The sequence below is a fragment of the Styela clava genome, chromosome 4 (genome assembly GCF_964204865.1).
Source record: "Styela clava chromosome 4, kaStyClav1.hap1.2, whole genome shotgun sequence".
In the NCBI taxonomy this organism is placed as follows: Eukaryota; Metazoa; Chordata; class Ascidiacea; order Stolidobranchia; family Styelidae; genus Styela; species Styela clava.
Genome location: NC_135253.1, coordinates 21,043,698 through 21,063,753, shown reverse-complemented (window position 1 = coordinate 21,063,753; position 20,056 = coordinate 21,043,698). Strand labels below are relative to the sequence as shown.

General features: G+C 36.2%; 2 protein-coding genes across 4 annotated transcripts; both read left to right on the top strand.

Annotated features, from left to right (window-relative positions):
• The first annotated feature begins 5,148 nt into the window (after window positions 1-5,148).
• LOC120326687 (uncharacterized) lies at window positions 5,149-13,027 on the top strand. 3 transcript variants are annotated; one of them, XM_078112179.1, is made up of 5 exons: window positions 5,149-6,204; window positions 7,800-7,943; window positions 8,468-8,521; window positions 9,906-9,971; window positions 10,566-13,027. In XM_078112179.1, exons 2-5 carry the CDS (start codon window positions 7,844-7,846, stop codon window positions 10,652-10,654), a joined length of 309 nt encoding a protein of 102 aa, XP_077968305.1. In that variant the 5' UTR covers window positions 5,149-6,204; window positions 7,800-7,843; the 3' UTR covers window positions 10,655-13,027. The 3 variants fall into 3 exon arrangements, with proteins under 3 accessions (XP_077968305.1, XP_077968304.1, XP_077968303.1); XM_078112178.1 differs by having other exon boundaries at window positions 8,456-8,521; window positions 10,575-13,027; XM_078112177.1 differs by having other exon boundaries at window positions 8,456-8,521.
• Window positions 13,028-14,371: 1,344 nt separating this feature from the next.
• On the top strand, window positions 14,372-19,627 carry LOC120326224 (uncharacterized). Its single transcript, XM_039392474.2, has 4 exons — window positions 14,372-14,515; window positions 15,030-15,095; window positions 18,230-18,295; window positions 18,895-19,627. The coding sequence occupies exons 1-4, from the start codon at window positions 14,416-14,418 to the stop codon at window positions 18,981-18,983; spliced, it is 321 nt and encodes a 106-aa protein (XP_039248408.2). The 5' UTR covers window positions 14,372-14,415; the 3' UTR covers window positions 18,984-19,627.
• Window positions 19,628-20,056: the final 429 nt, after the last annotated feature.

The window sequence follows — 20,056 nt, the reverse complement described above, 5'->3', positions numbered from 1 at the left end:
TTGCATTAAGCAATCAGGCAATATTTCAGTACACTAAACGTTTTATCAATATTACTGCTCAAAACATAAAAATACCGAAATTGTCCAACTTGGTTCAAATAGCAGGTTGCGGTTACTTGAATTAACATCATATCCAACGGTTGAATAATGAGGAGACATTCAAATACATTCCAGTACCTTTACGTTTGGCATATTCTTTATCATTTCTTGACTGTTTGAGAATCCTAGCTCATTTCTCGGGTCATTAAACACACCACGTTATCGTTATCGTCGTATATATTGTATAAATATTAGTTTAACAGTATGACTCCTGAGTTTTCGTTGAGCGCTTCCAAATTCGATGTATTCAGACCATGAACGATGAAGTCCGAGATCTTTACTGGCTCCGGCTAACATTGCATACAATCTGATATTTTGAGGAAGCAAATACTCAATTTTTTGTTGATATTTATCCAATATATGTATTTATCCAATATATGCGGGCAAACGAACTATTCTCCCAGAGATTTCTAGTTTTGTTAGACCAGCGCTTCCCAAACTGTGTTCCGCGCGCGTGCCGAACCTGCCTGCGCCTACGAAAAACGTAAAAAGCGTGAAAAATGCGCGGGTAACTAAAGCAATGAATAAAACTGCTGTACCTGAATGTTGATGAGTCTTGTATCTCAATTTCTCGAATTTCGTTTATTACCTACTTCATTTGTACAAAGCATTGCTATAGTATGCTGGTCTAAAACGGTAAAATTTGTGAAAGTGCCATGTAAACATTTTGAACCTATCAGTATTGCGACCTATCATCGGTTATGTGTGCGTTCATATTTAAGCAAACAAGATAATCACCTACGACATTCTAACAAGTCAAAATTAATTACACATCGTTGTTTTGTATCAGACATTCTCGCAATATGCACGTATATCATGAAATAAGCAAAAATTTACACAACGTATTACACTCATGAGATATTACAAATAACACCACTAGCCATTTTAAAGTTAGCATCATACTTCACCAATATATCGATACGTGTAATACTTATAGTCACTGTAATTTGGAGCATTGCGCATATTTCCCAGCAAGGAAAACCATTATACTATAGTGTAAAATAAAATACAATATTCATATACCTGTACATATACGACAATACGCCCCATACAACTCAAGCCATAAACATTTTATCAGTTTTAAACTATAGTCAAACATAGGGCGAAACGCTGTATGTTTAATTACGTGAATGTAAAGTCAATTAATTCAATGCAAACGCGACAGCAAAGTCAAACAAAAAACAGCACTCGGTTAAGGTAAATTCCCTAACCATAAATGCGAGACCTTTATGGTTAAGGCAGTCAGCCATTGGAACGTATAATTTTACTGATATTTAAGTAACTAAAATTTTTTAATCTTGCCAGTCAGGTAATAAAAATCATTGGGATACCACGTATCTCCTTAGCCCGTATGACAGAGCCCAAACGAAACACAGAAAACTTATATACCTAGATAATGAAAACGAATGTGGCGCGGAAGCTACAGTAGTATTTATGCCAAAAATACCATATCGATGAAAGTCATCCCCACGTAACTCTTAGCTCGAATAATCTTTAAATCAAAGTAGAGAAGTATGCTGAGCCATCAAAGAATCGACTTCAGAAGTCAACTGCTACGTCTATTATATATTACGTCTTTGCTTGAATACCTGATACTACTGTTCTGCATTACAATAGTGTATGTCCTTCAGCAAAAAAAATACTGAAATGCTACCTTATGCTGCTATTTGACTTGAATGACAGTTTTGCTTCAACCAATATTTCATTACACTAAACGTTTTATCAATATTACCTCTCAAAACCTAAAATACCAAAATTGTCCAACTTGGTTTAAATAGCAGGTTGCAGTTAGGTTGAATATTATAATTTTTTTTTTTTTCAATTTTTTATTTTATTTTATTTTTTTTCATTCACGGATCAGAACGACAAGTCTGGAATTCAGCCCAAGTGCCTTCATACCCAGACTATGCCGACGGAAGTTTTATGGATCAATTCTCTTTGCCATAGAGATCACCATTTCATATACCACATAAAGAGGTAGTCTTCCATTCTTCACATCCGCTATAAGTGGGATGGTATTATCTAAGTTGAGTTTTATGCCATCAACTGGGCAGTTATTTGTACGAGGGATGTTTAGAGGCCGCAAGGAAAGTCCAGAGTATAGAAATTTGATTTATGGGGTCCGAATTTACTCACTCTTATTTTTTCTTTTTGCCAGATAGTCTGAATGTCAAGGAGGTTGAAAAAGAGGAGTTTGATGATGTTTCTTCGCGGCTTCTTTAATTTGCTGAGTCCGAGTTGTCCAGATTTGTTTCAGATAAGTCCACAATTGTTGGTTTTGATCTGTTGTATTCCAGAATTGCTGGGGCGGAGGATTTTTTATCAGGTGTGGTGTTGAAGACGGATGATGTTGATTTGTCTTGTCCCTGAAGATTGTGAACCATCACTCTCACGTACGGGTTTCCTCTGAATGGAGGATGAAAAGGCGTGTTGCCTATCGTCGACGTTTGTTTCAATCTCGACGACTGTCTTGTTGGTTTGAGCAGCGGTTGGTTAGGCGGAGTTAACAGAGGGCTTAGAGTGGTTCCGGTATCCTCGCACTCTGACCAATTGCTGACTTCCTTCAGGTCAGATGATTCGGTGGAGGTGAAGAACGCCGAGACGAAGTCATTTGTATTTTCCATAGTCAATACAGTTGTACGACATTTTGGTTGTTTTGTAAATCTGAATTTGTTGAAGGTTGTGGAGCATTTTGTAAACCCAAAATTGGTTCAGGCTGTGAGTCATTTTGTAAATCCAAAAATTGTTGCAGGTTATGAAGCATTTTGTGAATTCGATACTGTTGCAGATTGTAAAGCATTTTGGTTACTTGGTTGTTCCGAATGAAGTGAATTTTCTGATTGCTGTTTTCGACGTCTTGAAAAGGTCCATGTAGATCCGGAAATGGATGGAAATTCTTTTCTTCTGGATGGACAATCTTTTAAAAGATGGCCCAGCTGTTTGCAGTAGCGACAGACTGGTTCGCTTTCGCATTCGGTGAAATTGTGACCGGATTTCAAACACCTACCACAGGTTAGCACGTATAATTCCCTGGGCAGGTAGGTTTTGCAGCTTTTCCCGTCGATGACCATGTAATCTGGTAACTTGTCCTTTTTAAAATTTTCGATAAAAAAGGAGGTGTATCCGTTATAAATGGACGTACCTCTGTACCAGTTCCTGGTGGCATTCCGGACTGGTGTAGTGGGTCGAGGATAGGAAGGTTGAGGGAGATAGGGCAGTGGGTCGAGGTTACGGGGATGGTGTAGTGGGTCGAGGATAGGCAGGTCGAGGGAGATAGGGCAGTGGGTCCAGGATAGGAAGGTTGAGGGAGATAGGGCAGTGGGTCGAGGATAGGAAAGTTGAGGGGGGTCGGACAGTGGGTTGAGGATAGGTAAGTAGATGGAGATAGGGCAGTGAGTCGAGGAGAGTTTCCAAGTGAACGAATAGCTCGCGGAGCCCCTAAGTGTTTTTAACGGAATCCTGAGGCTCCGTAATGAGCACTTTGAGAACCTATAGTCTACGTAGTAGGATATAACAATGCGAACAACTAAGTAACGAATGTTTCCCCTACTTTTGATCTCGGTAAAATTCTTCCTCTTTACACTCTACCATTGCAAAATTATTGGTACTCATTTCAAGAATGGTTTTGCGAGTTTAGGACTTATATTTACCAAAACACAACTAAATTCTAACAAATAACACGCGAGAACCGACAAAACGAGGTAATATTCACAACCATGAATTCACAAAATCTGTCTGAATGACTAAAGCAGTGGTCGGCAACCACCGGGCCGCGGCCCATCTCCAGTCCGCGGAAAGGTTACTACCGGTCCGCAGAAACGTGACGCAAAAGACGGACAATGTCCTAATAACATCTTTAGTTGATTGAAATTTTAAACAATAATGAGTTGAAAAGAGTCTTTGCGAGTTATAGGGTAGCAATCTTTAGCAGTATTTTGGCAATCTTTTGGGCAATACTGCTATCTGAATACCCCAACATTGCAAAAAAGCTTTACAGGCATTTTTACATTTACGTGACATCGGGTTTTCAAAATTGACAACTACAAAATTGCAGTAGGCTAAAAGTAAGAAATACGTTACTTGAATAACATCACCTTTATTTTTAAATTTAATATCAACCTAATTCTAAATTTATTTGTTATTATTAATTTATTAGTTAATTTATTTGTTTATTTGTTTATTGTTGCGTCAAATTCTGCACTTATGCTGATTGGCCAAAAGATGATGGGTCGCGACCCCGTATTTGCGGACCTCTCCTCTAGAGTCTAGACCAGTGCTCCGCAACCGGTGTGCCACGGCAGGAATTGCAACTTTTCTCTTCTTTTTACAACTTTTTTTTATCTTTTGTTAATATTACGTTAGTCTACTACTCTACTCTACTAACGTAAAATTAACCTGCTTTTACGTTAGCTTGAGCGACACCAATTCAAAGTTACGCTTTGTTTTTTTAGTTTGTTTTGGTGTGCCGTCGAATTTGGCAAGTTTTATAAGTGTGCCGCAAGTTAGAAAAAGGTTGCGGAGCACTGGTTTAGACCCGTGGACCCCAAACCTTTAAAAACAAATTTTATGGCGGACCCCATGCAATTCTTTCAATGATTCCCTGCATTGCGCACTGAAACAAAACATTGAAGATCACAACAAAAAATCAATTCGACGTATAATGAAAATTTTTGAAAAGGAATAAAAGTATATGATGAAGTTCAATGATATGGGCGTTTTATTGTAAAACAGCATCGATAGGCGGACTGGCATAACTACCTATTGTAGAAAATATTAGCAATTTTAACAAAATGTTTAACAGCAAAGAAGAAATGATGACCCTGAAATATCCCAACTGGCCAAAACTTCTTATAATTCCAAAAAATCTCTTTATATATAACACGTCGCTGTAAATTATAACACATTCGTACTAATTCGGAACTATTATTGATCCCAAAACAGAACTATCGTTTATGTAACATGTCACCGTGAATTGGTCACGAGATATAATGTTCGCGTCGATCTTTTTTATGTAACTCCGTGTCTTGTGTGTTATGATCATTCAGCTTGGTTATTCAAATTTATGATTCAACTTCGTTGATCGTTATTTTGAATTTTTCTGGGTCGTTATAATACAACAAATGAAAGGCTAGTGATTCGTTATTCGTCCTGTTGACTGGGAATTCGCGTTGCTTGCTAAAAGCTTCAATTAACCAAAAGTTCGTGTTCTTCGTCTAAGTTTAGGACAGTTTTACGATACCAAGCTTTCTAAACAACCTCCTATATCAACAGTCAACAAACGTACAAAAAACAGCGTCAGCTACACATCTACAATTCGTAAGCTTGTAAGGGCAGCAACTCCCTCTGCGATATCACAGGCTCATAGCCCTATGACATCTCAGTGATGAAGCATGTTCGAAACAGAAAGTGACAAATCAGTGTCTCTAGCAGTGATTTTGTAGCAGCAAAAGCCTACAAATGTGCATTTGCAAATTTCAGCACTTAATTTTTGTACTATCAAGCTATGAGACATATAACAGATTTTTTTCGCGAACCCGCCAAAAGAGCTTCAAGGACTCCAAAAGGTCCGCGGACCCCACTTTGGGAAGTACAGAGCTAGTCGTTTCCTACTTTCCTAAATAAGACGTTTTGCAAGAACTGCTTCTATTTATAATTATTTTAGGATATAAAATTGAGTGCAAAATATTTCCAATCACTAACTAAACGTACGTCAAAGTTTTGCGAAAACTGCTTCCAATGCCATTATTTTGGAAAATAAAATTTATTAAAAGATGTTTGTTTTATAAAACTAATGACACATATTATGTATCACTTTTACTGTGATTACCTATTGTTTAAACTTGATAGTAGTAGAAACGTTTGCTCATATTAAAGTTTTATAATTCGAATTTTATTTATTTTTTATTTGACGGAGATTTTATTTATGTGATCGCTGTTTCTTTAATATTATTTTAGTTCTAAATAAATTCCGTGAGTTTGTTGAATTTAAACAAACATATGAAGAAAGACTATATATTCTCAATACAAATAGCAGAGAAAATCAGTTTGTTCGCTGTGTAAGAGGTAGCTTATCGAAGATTTAAAACATTTTCAACCCAAACTCAGGTAAAATGTGTTTTATTTTTATTCGTACTTCAGTACGAACCTCTAAGACAGTGTTTCCCATTCCGAGTCCGCGGTCTCAAATGAGTCCACAAAGCGTTTGAATGAGTCCGCAACGAGCAAAAAATTCTCTGCGGGCCGCAAATGTTGTTGCGAAACTTAACTATCAGCTAAGTTACGATTTATATTAGAATTTACATAAAACATAAAATGCAAGTTTATTTGCATAACATTAATCGACTCAATAATTACTGGTTACTGAGTAGTACTGGATATATATTCGAATATTCAACTATTTTACTATTAGAATAGCAATTTACTATTCGAAAATTTGGTAATAGGAGAAGCGACAGGTCATTTGCGCGTCGCTTAATCAAACGATTGGATTTCACAACTCACTTGCGGATTTCCGACGACAACACGCGTCCAATAGATAACTAGGTGGTGTTTCTCGGGAGTTCGAACAACGAAGAATAAATTTTTTACCGGTAGTTGTCAATGGTGGCAACACAAATTTTCTAAATTGGAAAATAAAATAAAAAATACTAAAAATAAAACGGAAAACACCATAAGTTTTGTTTTATGATTGTCCGCGACCGATTAAAAACGCTTTTTTAGACATTGCAAATCGCAAAATTTCTGGTGCACGGTTGAATTTCATAACTCACTTGCGGATTTCCGACGAAAACACGCGTCGGTAGATAACTAAGTGATGTTTCTCGCGAGTTCGAACAACGGGGAATAAATTTTTTACCGGTAGTTGTCAATGGTGGCAACACAAATTTTCTAAATTGAAAAAGTGAAAAAAAATTAAAACGGAGAACACCATGAGTTTTGTTTTATGATTGTCCGACCGATTACAAACGCTTTTTTAGACATTGCATATCGCAAAATTGAGGATGCTACTGGAGTACACGTACCAGGGTATTTTCCCTTAGGATTAATTGCTTTGCTGCCTCCACGTTGGTACGTTCAGATTTGTTGAATTCACAAAAATACGAATCAAAACAAAATATAATCGGGCACCACGCATTTTTGTGTCCACGGGTTGTACCTTCTGGACATTTATAGCAGATAGTAGGATTTTTCTAACGGCGATAACAAATTCGCAAGATCGCAAAAAATATGTATCAAAACTAAATATAATCGGGCAATATATTCTCACATTATTATGTTCGCAGAATACCGTGGCATTTTTAAGAAGTAATGCTTTCAGTTTATCGTAAATCGACGCAACCGCCAGTTACCATGAACGCAATCGAATTAAAATAGAACGACATTCTAGATTCTCGTCGTTGTCATGGATTAAATATTGTGCGACAGAAAAGGCTAGTATACACTACAAAAGTCGACTCTTTTAACGAACGTGAAACTGCGGCAAATTTTCGATTTTGAAATTCGTTAAAATTCTGTTGTTTTTGGTTTTATTGCTTCTTCGCACAGAGTGAGTCCGCGAAGGTTTTCGTCAATGAGAAAATAGTCCGCGACCAAAAAAGGTTGGGAAACGCTGCTCTAAGAGAAAGGAGGTTCAAATTATTTTTCCAACATGCGACAATACGGTTCTCTTTTTATATTTTGTTATTTTTTTTCGAATTCAGTATATCTAGTTTTGAGAAAATTTTTTTAACACTTATAAGTCAATATGCGGATATTACTTGTATCGATCATGCTGTCGGCTGCTGTAATGTTGATGTTACTGGATGGCACATACGGACGAAAAGATCTATGGAGTGTGAACGAAAGTTTGTTTTGTTATATATATTTAGTAAAACTTTAAATTATTTGACATAGATTTTGAAGTTCTACATTTCTCATCGCTTGAATCCATAGAATTATGCAGATAACTTTTCTTCAAAAGAATCCGTCCATAAACAAAACAGAGTTACAAAGCTTTGTTGCGTGTTTTGGAGACAATATTCATACCCATGTCCAGGATCAGGCGGCATTTGTTTATCAATCTTAAACACCAAACCGAACTATAAGTTTCGTTAAAATATTTCATTCGAGCCGAAGCACCCGTCTAAACGACTTGCTGCAACACATATACCTTTCAGTAAAATTTCTATATCGAGGATGCCGTGCTTTAAATATATAGTTTCACACCCTACAGCAAAAGCATCATTTCCATATTCAATATAACAAGTCAGATGTAACTGAAATTATCGATCACCATTTTATGTGCTACGATATTAGGCTTGCCTGATTGTTGTGAATGTCTCAGATTTAATATCTTTCCAATTTTTCTTTTCCGCAGAATGTACAACAGATAAAGACTGTAATGATGGCAGACTTTGCGAAGCAGGAGTTTGTTATTATGAAGGTAAATTTCTTGATATCATGAAACAGAAATTTCAATCCCTGAAATTAACATCCCTCATTGGATACAACGAACTAAAGGTCATTAAGACTCCATCGATCGCAGCATGCGGACCATTTTCATGATTCATAAACTCAACTACCAACAAATTTATTGTTGTATTTTATTTATCGCATAAGTCTGAAATTAAAAATTGACTGAATATTCGACTACCCTTTAAATTAAAGGTCGATTGTCTAATTCAGGGGTAACTAAACGTTTTTGACCGCGGGCCGGGTATGACTCAAACTGTGTTGAAACGAGCCGGATAAATATTTTTGCCAATGAAATACATAAATTCACAAAAGTTGGGAAATCCATTCAATTTAATCAACAACATATATTCTACATTTCTGATTACTTGAATATTAAATTCTATCTATATCGCAGAATATAGATCGAGAACATCCTAGGAAAACAAATATACAAGATTTCTATATCTAGACAACTATCCTGAGTTAAGTTGTTATCAAAACGTTGCAGTCATGAATTAGGAATGTCACAAAATCCGCATTTTCGCGCCAAAAAATGTACGCATCACGTCTGCTACGTACCGTTACGCCGTGTCGGTGAACCACTGTCAAACTAACTAACATGCACAACTCCAGCGTTTATTTGCGACGATATTACGGCGGTGTCAAGACCGGTGCCAGAATAAAATCCTGAAATAGTCTCAATATTCCATAGATGTGACGCAGATCGAAAGATTAGTGATTGATAAGTGTCCTTTTTTCATATTTATTACAGTTCTCATCAAAAAAGTAATACAATCATTTACCCATGGAAAAAATTGTCTTGTCGGGCGTACTAAAATTCCGATATCTCCGTTATTTCTTGACCGTTTTTTATAAACTTGCAATTGTTTTCTTATTTCACTCAGATCTATCCACTGGCGCAGTTTTTGTTTAAATGGGATAATTTTTTTTGAAACATACCTTCATGAATATCCGCATTTAAGCACTACAAAAGTTAGTGTGACTTGACTGCTAGCGCAAAATGCACACTCGACGTTCATTTTAGCACAAGAAACGTAAACAGTTTCGTCGAGAGCACGCGCCACGAATGCATCTTTCGCAGAAAACGTTGTGTAGCGGTAGAGAATTTTAGCCTATTTTGTCACAGCTATTTTTAGACTAATTTTTCATTTCTACTATTGAGACTACAACTACAACGGATCCGGCCCGCGGGCCGTAGTTTGGTGACCCCTGGTCTAATTTCGTAATCAGCATAATACCAATCAGAAATAACTAAAACCGTCGATCACCATTTTTTGCACTACGATATTTGGCTTACCAGATTGTTGTGAATGTTTCAGTTTTAATATCTTTCTAATTTGTATTCAACGCAGGATGTCAAACAAATGAAGACTGTGTTTCTAACGAAATTTGCCAAGTAGGCGTTTGTTATAATGAAGGTAAATTTATAACATTATGAAAGAGAAATTTCAATTCCTACATTACCATCGTCCCTTATTCGATACAAAGAACTAAATGTCACTGAGACTCCATCGCTAGCAGCATGTGGACGGACCACTTTAGGCTACATCATTGGTTCATGAACTCAACCACCAACATGTTTAATGTTGTATTATTTTATTGCTTCTTGTTTGAGGGGAATTTTTGGATTCAAGCTAGATTAAGCCGAGCTTTATTTGTCCATATTTACCACTCAAATATAACTCAAGTTGAAACTGTATTCTTGTCGGAAATTACTCTTTCGTTACGAACAATCTGTCAAACTGACGTATTTGACTAATTTACTTTGCTCAGTCTTGCAGAGAAATTTGATTTTTAGTTGCGGGGACCAAAATCGTATCATACCATACAACAAATGCATTTGTCTGAAATTAAAAAGTTACTAAATATTATACTAAAAGATCGACTAATTCTATAACCAGCATAATACCAATCCGAAATAACTAAAACTGTCGAACAACATTTTTTCACTACGATATTTGGCTTACCATATTGTTGTGAATGTCTCAGTTTTAATATATTTTTAATTTTAGTCATCGCAGAATGTCGAACAAATGGAGACTGTGCTCTTTACCATATTTGCAAAGAAGGCGCTTGTTATCTTGAAGGTCATTTGGGATGAAAAGGAGACGGAAAACGCTGCATGTGGTCCTTGTTGTCGGCTTTGCTGTAACTCCATATATATTAAAGAAACAAATTATTAAAATCAGTGTGAAATAATGTGCGGCATGTTTTAAACCATGTTTATTTTAAGTAAGTGCTTGTTGTGTAAGTAATGAGTAAGTACTTTGTAAGAATTTAACCCAAAGCATAGTCACACGCATTCACTCATAAATGCGTATAGGAAAAAGGCCGTTTAGTTTAATTTCCTTTTTTTTTGTAATTTAAAAATATTAGGTTGAAATTCTGAATACGTTTCTGCCCGGTTTCAATATTTGATTAGATTTCTGTTAATCCAAAACAAATTATTTTAACCCCAAAAGAAAATAAATCAATTTTACGTTGAATTCAATTGTTTTCTATAAACTGTAGCTTGTTTTCCAATTGTCATTAAATTAAAAGTGTTGCTTTAGCCTTTTAGTCGAATACGTGGCCATTTTATGACGAAGATGCTTGATTTATATCTTCATACTAGGGTTACCATATTTGAAAAAGCAAAATTCCGGACAGTCCATGACTATTTTCGGTGCTTCAGAAGTATGCGCTCCAGGATGTCTCACAACCTTAGTGATAACCGGTACACACATACAATGTTCAGGTTGTGCGCCATCTTGGTGCGCATACTTCTGGAGGTCCCTATTTTCATGCGACCATATATATGCGCCACCGAAATGCTAAGGCTGCAAACGCTGTACGATACTCATGCTAAAGCACTCATGCTAACGTTGTACGATACTCGTGCTGAAGCGCCAGCTACCGAAATGAAAAGTATTGTTTTCAGTCACAAGCAGAATCGCACACCAGGCGGGTAAGTACATTCTAAATATAGCTACGGGCCGTCACACAAAAATTCTCATCTTCAGAGTGAAAAATAATAATGAGAATTAGGTTGTGCCGAAAAGGAAGAACAGCAATTTCAGCATGCTTAAAACAAATTGAGAACAGTCACTACAAATTCACTCTTCTGACCATGCATATTTTTCTGAAGATCTAATTCTCTTCAATAGGGCCTTGTCTGATTTCAAAAATGAAAGCAATTCACTATAGTGCATATCTTTGAAATTATATTGAAGAGTCAACATGCCTTTCCTTGTCGCAACTTGTTTCTCTCTTTAGTCCACTGACTTTGCATCAGTGAAAAGACTCTCTCTACATTGGCATTGTGGGACAGCAAATAAAAACTGTACAATCCCTAAAATTTCTGAGTGGCATGTGATGTTCGTAGACTGATCGAAATATTTGCACCATTTCATTTGCATTGGCAGTTTAATAAATTCTTCGTCCTGTAGGTAACTTCCCATAAACTGCTTCAAGTTACAGATTTGGTCAAAGCATTTATCATCGTCCACATCAACCCGTTTACCAAGCTATTCCAGGCAAGGCTTTACATCAGGGATCGGCAACCTTTTGTCGCTCGCAGGCCAAAACCAAAGGTTGCAAGTCAACGGCGGGCCTCATATTTTTAGAATGTTGAAAACCAAACGGATGGCCGATGAATCACACTTTTTCACACAGATCAGAAATTAAATTTTAAACAGCGCACGAAGACTGACCATTTGAATATTTTCTGCACCATTAAACCATTTGCGCTTAGCATCAACTTTCCTGCGTTTTGTTGCCATTTGTGTAATTATAATGAAATTATAGGATCATTAAACACGCAATTGTGAATTATATACTTGTTAGGTTATAACATAATTTAGTCTACACATGTCTCAAAATTAATTCTGTTACGTAAAGAATATAATCGTTAAAACAGCTGTTTTTTTACTACAATTCAGTGAAGCGTCGCGGGCCGGATTATATTGCTCCGCGTGCTGTAGGTTGCCAGCCCCTGCTCTACATCCTTCCAACTTGCTATCTCGTTAAAGGTTATCCGTTTGAAACAAGTAAACTCTTTCATTGGTTTCATCCATTTGCACAAGTACTCCAAGCATCTCTCATGGAGGTTTGCAACTTTGACATCATTGATAAGGAAAACGCTCTGTTTCATAATAATTCCATACAACCTCGTAGTAAAAAATATGCGCACGGTACGAAATACCAATGTTCAGTATTAGCAGTGTGCACATTACGATAGCAGATGCAGTAAAATTCTGGACATTTAAGCATTTTTTTAAATTCCTCCCGGACGCAAAATTTAATACTAAATTCCGCACATGTCCGGAATTTTCCGGACGAGACGGCAACCCTAATTCATACCCAATTTAACACTTCGATGGCGAAATATGATTTAATTTTTGGTTTGGTCAGTATTCACCTATAATATGATATGTTCAATTTTTTTCCATTATATTTTCACGTCATTTGCTTCGGTAATAAATGCTATGTGTAATTAGGACGAGCATGTCCGTTGTGTGAACACTTTTTATACCATCGTGTGTATTGGGACAGAGGGTTTTTGTTAAAGTTTTCACAATTTGAAAGTGCCGGCATCATGCCATGGAACCTGCTTTTTCATAAAATGCGAGAGCTCGTAATACCTTTCTAGTTTGTTTTATGATTGTCCGCGACCGATTAAAAACGCTTTTTTAGACATTGCAAATCGCAAAATTTCTGGTGCACGATTGGATTTCATAACTCACTTGCGGATTTCCGACGAAAACACGCGTCGATAGATAACTAAGTGATGTTTCTCGCGAGTTCGAACAACGGGGAATAAATTTTTTACCGGTAGTTATCAATGGTGGCAACACAAATTTTCTAAATTGAAAAAAGTGAAAAAAAATTAAAACGGAGAACACCATGAGTTTTGTTTTATGATTGTCCGACCGATTACAAACGCTTTTTTAGACATTGCAAATCGCAAAATTGAGGATGCTACTGGAGTACACGTACCAGGGTATTTTCCCTTAGGAATATTTGCTTTGCTGCCTCCAGGTTGGTACGTTCAGATTTGTTGAATTCACAAATATACGAATCAAAACAAAATATAATCGGGCACCACGCATTTTTGTGTCCACGGGTTGTTATGATATTTTCTGAATAGAATTTTTTTTATTTCGTTAACACAGATTAAAATGATCACAATTAAATTAATAATAAAGCAAGGTGATGAATATGTATTTCTGATTTACTAATATACGAGTACTTTAAATATATTTTTAATAAGTACTAAATCATGTTGTACCTTCTGGACATTTATAGCAGATAGTAGGATTTTTCTTACGGCGATAACAAATTCGCAAGATCGCAAAAAATATGTATCAAAACTAAATATAATCGGGCAATATATTCTCACATTATTATGTTCGCAGAATACCGTGGCATTTTTAAGAAGTAATGCTTTCAGTTTATCGTAAATTGACGCAACCGCGAGTTACCATGAACGCAATCGAATTAAAATAGAACGGCATTCTAGATTCTCGTCGTTGTCATGGATTAAATATTGCGCGACAGAAAAGGCTATTTATTATACACTACAAAAGTCGACTCTTTTAACGAACGTGAAACTGCGGCAAATTTTCGATTTTGAAATTCGTTAAAATTCTTTTGTTTTTGGTTTTATTGCTTCTTCACAGAGGGTGAGTCCGCGAAGGTTTTCGTCAATGAGAAAATAGTCCGCGACCAAAAAAGGTTGGGAAACGCTGCTCTAAGAGAAAGGAGGTTCAAATTATTTTTCCAACATGCGACAATACGGTTCTCTTTTTATATTTTGTTATTTTTTTTTCGACTTCAGTATATCTAGTTTTGAGAAAAAATTTTTAACACTTATAAGTCAATATGCGGATATTACTTGTATCGATCATGCTGTCGGCTGCTGTAATGTTGATGTTACTGGATGGCACATACGGACGAAAAGATCTATGGAGTGTGAACGAAAGTTTGTTTTGTTATATATATTCAGTAAAACTTTAAATTATTTGACATAGATTTTGAAGTTCTACATTTCTCATCGCTTGAATCCATAGAATTATGCAGATAACTTTTCTTCAAAAGAATCCGTCCATAAACAAAACAGAGTTACAAAGCTTTGTCTCGTGTTTTGGAGACAATATTCATACCCATGTCCAGAATCAGGCGGCATTTGTTTATCAATCTTAAACACCAAACCAAACTATAAGTTTCGTTAAAATATTTCATTCGAGCCGAAGCACCCGTCTAAACGACTTGCTGCAACACATATACCTTTGGTGGTAAAATTTCTACATCGAGGATGCCGTGCTTTAAATATATAGTTTCATACCCTACAGCAAAAGCATCATTTCCATATTCAATATAACAAGTCAGATGTAACTGAAATTATCGATCACAATTTTTTGTGCTACGATATTAGGCTTGCCTGATTGTTGTGAATGTCTCAGATTTAATATCTTTCCAATTTTTCGTTTCCGCAGAATGTACAACAGATAAAGACTGTAATGATGGCAGACTTTGCGAAGCAGGAGTTTGTTATTATGAAGGTAAATCTCTTGATATCATGAAACAGAAATTTCAATTCCTGAAATTAACATCCCTCATTGGATACACCGAACTAAAGGTCATTAAGACTCCATCGATCGCAGCATGCGGACCATTTTCATGATTCAGCATTGATTCATAAACTCAACTACCAACAAGGTTATTGTTGTATTTTATTTATCGCATAAGTCTGAAATTAAAAATTGACTGAATATTCGACTACCCTTTAAATTAAAGATCGATTGTCTAATTCAGGGGTAACCAAACTTTTTTGACCGCGGGCCGGGTATGACTCAAACTGTGTTGAAACGAGCCGGACAAATATTTTTGTCAATGACATACATAAATTCACAAAAGTTGGGAAATCCATTCAATTTAATCAACAATATATATTCTACATTTCTGATGACTTGAATATTAAATTCTATCTCAGTGTTTCCCAACCCGAGTCCGCGGTCTCAAATGAGTCCGCGGAGCGTTTGAATGAGTCCGCAACGAGACAGAATTCACTGCGGGTCGCAAACGTTTTTGCGAAATTTAACTATCAGCCAAGTTACGATTTACGTCAGAATTTACATAAAACATAAAAAGTGAGTCTTTTCACATACCATTAATCGAGTCAATAATTACTGGTTACTGTGTAGGGCTGGGCATATATTCGAATATTCAACTATTAGTATATCAATTTACTATTCGAAAATTTGGTAACAGATGGGTTCGAACGATTGGATTTCACAACTTGCGGATTTCCGGCGAAATCACGAGTCTGTACATCTCCAATAGATACCTAAGTGGTGTTTCTCGTGAGTTCGAACAACGAGGAAAAATTTTCTTTTTTGGTAGGTATCAATGATGGCCACCCAAATTTTCCAAATTGGAAAGCGGCAATACAAAAGACTAAAAATAAAACGGAAAACACCATAGTTTTGTTTTATGATGGTCCGCGACCGAATAAAAACGCTTTTTTGGACATTGCAAATCGCAAAATTTTGGGTGCTACCGTAATATACGTACCAGGGCATTTCCCCTCAAGATTCGTTGTTTTCCTGCCTACACATTGGTACGTAAAGTACTGCCGTAGGTGTTGTACGAACAGCTCAGATTTGTTGAATTTACAGAAATACGAATCAAAACAAAATTTAATCGGGCACTTTACCACGCATTTTTGTGTACACGGATTGTCATGGGATTTTCTGAGTAGTGTTTCTTTTATTTCGTCAACACAACCGCAGGTTAAAATGATTACAAATAAATTAATAATAAAGCAACCCATCTAAAAAATACCTGCATCGTTCATGGATTGAATATTTTATGTAATCGAAAAAATCATTGAAAAGTCGGCTCTTTTAACGAGTTACGTATAAGCGGCGATTACTTTTGACAAAGTAATCTTGTCGTAAGTCGAAGCAACCGCGGGTTACCTTACCATGAACACAATTAAATTAAAATAGAAAATCATTTTAAATTCTCGTCGTTGTCATGAATTGGATATTCGGTGCTTCCGCAGTATGTGCACCAGGCTAGAGTTAGGCGATCATTTTATTCCGATTTTCCTTATTTTAGTTCAATTTCGAGTTTAGGGCCTATCCCTAGTCTGATATACGTACTACGTCCAGGTGTCCGCCATATTGGTGTACATACTGCGGGAGCGACGAATATCGGCGACAGAAAAGGCCATTATACAATAAAAAGTCGGCTCTTATAACGAATGCGTAATTGCGCCGAATTTCCGATTTGTGTGTTTGGTTTCATGGCTCTTCACACAGAGTACGGTTGCAATAAACGCACCTTGAGTCCGCAAAGATTTTCGCCGGTGAGAAAATAGGCCGCGATCAAAAAAGGATGGGAAACGCTGTTCTATCTATATCGCAGAATATAGATCGAGAACATCCCAGGAAAACAAATATACAAGATTTGATGATTTCTATATCTAGACAACTATCCTGAGTTAAGTTGTTATCAAAACGTTGCAGTCATGAATTTGGAATGTTACAAAATCCGCATTTTCGCGCCAAAAAATGTACGCAACACGTCTGCTAAGTACCGTTACGCCGTGTCGGAATACCGATCATAAAAACCACTACGGACCTGCTGTAGCATGAAATTCCATGAAATTTTGACATAATTTAGATACAATAAACAACTATTATTTGGTATTTGATTTTTTTCATTAGCGCATAAATTTCCCAACATTCGGAGCATATAAAAATTACGCTCAAGTTATACGTAGCGCAAATTAATGATATTGTCTATGGACATCAATAGAATTTATGTGGACGTGTGTATTTCTTTTCTAACTTGATACTTACCAATTTTTATGAAGTTTGTACAATCAGAACATCGCTAATTATTAGCCACAGTGAACCACTGTCAAACTAACATGCACAACTCCAGCGTTTATTTGCGACGATATTTCGGCGGTGTCAAGACCGTTGCCAGAATAAAATCCTGAAATAGTCTCAATATTCCATAGATATGACGCAGATCGAAAGATTAGTGATTGATGTGTGTTCTTTTTTCATATTTATTACAGTTCCCATCAAAAAAGTAATACAATCATTTTCCCATGGAAAAAATTGTCCTGTCGGGCGGTACAAAAATTCCGATATCTCCGTTATTTCCTGACCGTTTATTATAAACTTGGTAATGTTTTCTTATTTTCACTCAGATCTATCCACTGGCACAGTTTTTGTTTAAATCGGATATTTTTTTTTGAAACATACCTACATGAATATCCGCATTTAAGCAGTACAAAAGTTAGTGTGACTTGACTGCTAGCACAAAATGCACACTCGACGTTCATTATAGCACAAGAAACGTAAATAGTTTCGTCGAAAGCACGCGCCACGAGTGCATCTTTCGCAGAAAACGTTGCGTACCGGCAGAGAAATTTAGCCTATTTTGTTACAGCTATTTCTAGACTAATTCTTCATTACTACTATTGAGACTACAACTACAACGGATCCGGCCCGCGGGCCGTAGTTTAGTGACCCCTGGTCTAATTCCGTAATCAGCATAATACCAATCAGAAATAACTAAAACCGTCGATCACCATTTTTTGCACTACGATATTTGGTTTACCAGATTGTTGTGAACGTTTCAGTTTTGATATATTTCTAATTTGTATTCAACGCAGGATGTCAAACAAATAAAGACTGTGTTTCTGACGAAATTTGCCAAGAAGGCGTTTGTTATAATGAAGGTAAATTTATAACATTATGAAAGAGAAATTTCAATTTCTACATTACCATCGTCCCTTATTCGATACAAAGAACTAAATATCACTGGGACTCCATCGCTAGCAGCATGTGGACCACTTTAGGCTACATCATTGGTTCATGAACTCAACCACCAACAAGTTTAATGTTGTATTATTTTATTGCTTCTTGTTTGAGGGGAATTTTTGGACTCAAGCTAGATTAAGCCGAGCTTTATTTGTCCATATTTACCACTCAAATATCTCAAGTTGAAACTGTATTCTTGTCGGAAATTACTCTTTCGTTACGAACAATCTGTCAAACTGACGTATTTGACTACTTTACTTTGCTCAGTCTTGCAGAGAAATTTGATGTTTAGTTGCGGGGACCAAAATTGTATCATACCATACAACAAATGCATTTGTCTGAAATTAAAAAGTTACTAAATATTATACTACCTTTTAAATAAAAGATCGACTAATTCCATAACCAGCATAATACCAATCAGAAATAACTAAAACTGTCGATCAACATTTTTTCACTACGATATTTGGCTTACCATATTGTTGTGAATGTCTCAGTTTTAATATCTTTTTAATTTTAGTCATCGCAGAATGTCGAACAAATGGAGACTGTGCTCTTTACCATATTTGCAAAGAAGGCGCTTGTTATCTTGAAGGTCATTTGGGATGAAAAGGGGACGGAAAACGCTGCATGTGGTCCTTGTTGTCGGCTTTGCTGTAACTCCATATATATTGAAGAAACAAATTATTAAAATCAGTGTGAAATAATGTGCGGCATGTTTTAAACCATGTTTATTTTGAGTAAGTGCTTGTTGTGTAAGTAATGAGTAAGTACTTCATAAGAAATTAACCCAAAGCATAGTCACACGCATTTACTCATAAATGCGTATAGGAATAAGGCCGTTTAGTTTAATTTCCTTTTTTTGTATTTTAAAAATATTAAGTTGAAATTCTGAATACGTTTCTGCCCGGTTTCAATGTTTGATTTGATTTCTGTTAATCCAAAACAAATTGTTTTAACCCCAAAAGAAGATAAATCAATTTTACGTTGAATTTAATCGTTTTCTATGAACTGTAGCTTGTTTTCCAATTTTCATTAAATTAAAAGTGTTGCTTTAGCCTTTTAGTCGCATACGTGGCCATTTTATGACGAAGATGCTTGATTTATTTTCATACCCAATTTAACACTTCGATGGCGAAATATGATTTAATTTTTGGTTTGGTCAGTATTCACCTACAATACGATATGTTTAATTTTTTTTTCATTATATTCTCACGTCATTTGCTTCGGTAATAAATGCTATGTGTAATTAGGACGAGCATGTCCGTTGTGTGAACACTTTTTATGCCATCGTGTATATTGGGACAGAGGGTTTTTGTTAAAGTTTTCACAATTTGGAAGTGCCGGCATCATGCCATGGAACCTGCTTTTTCATAAAATGCGAGAGCTCGTAATACCTTTCTAGTTGCTTACTCGGGTTGCTTTTGTATTTAATTCGAAAATCTACACACATACAGTATGGATTGTTTCAGATCAGCAACCCCACTTTTCCATGTTTTCCGTTATTTTATTTATATCGTTTATAAATAGTGCATAACAAGATAATCAAAGTGATCTGTTAAAACTAGACACGAGATGTACATATGGATCGTTTTGTTGTGATTATTATGTCGTTGATGTCCATGTTCTCGGTGGTGTTTTTCATGTGATTGTTATGAAAAAATGACGCTTTTCTCGGCGCT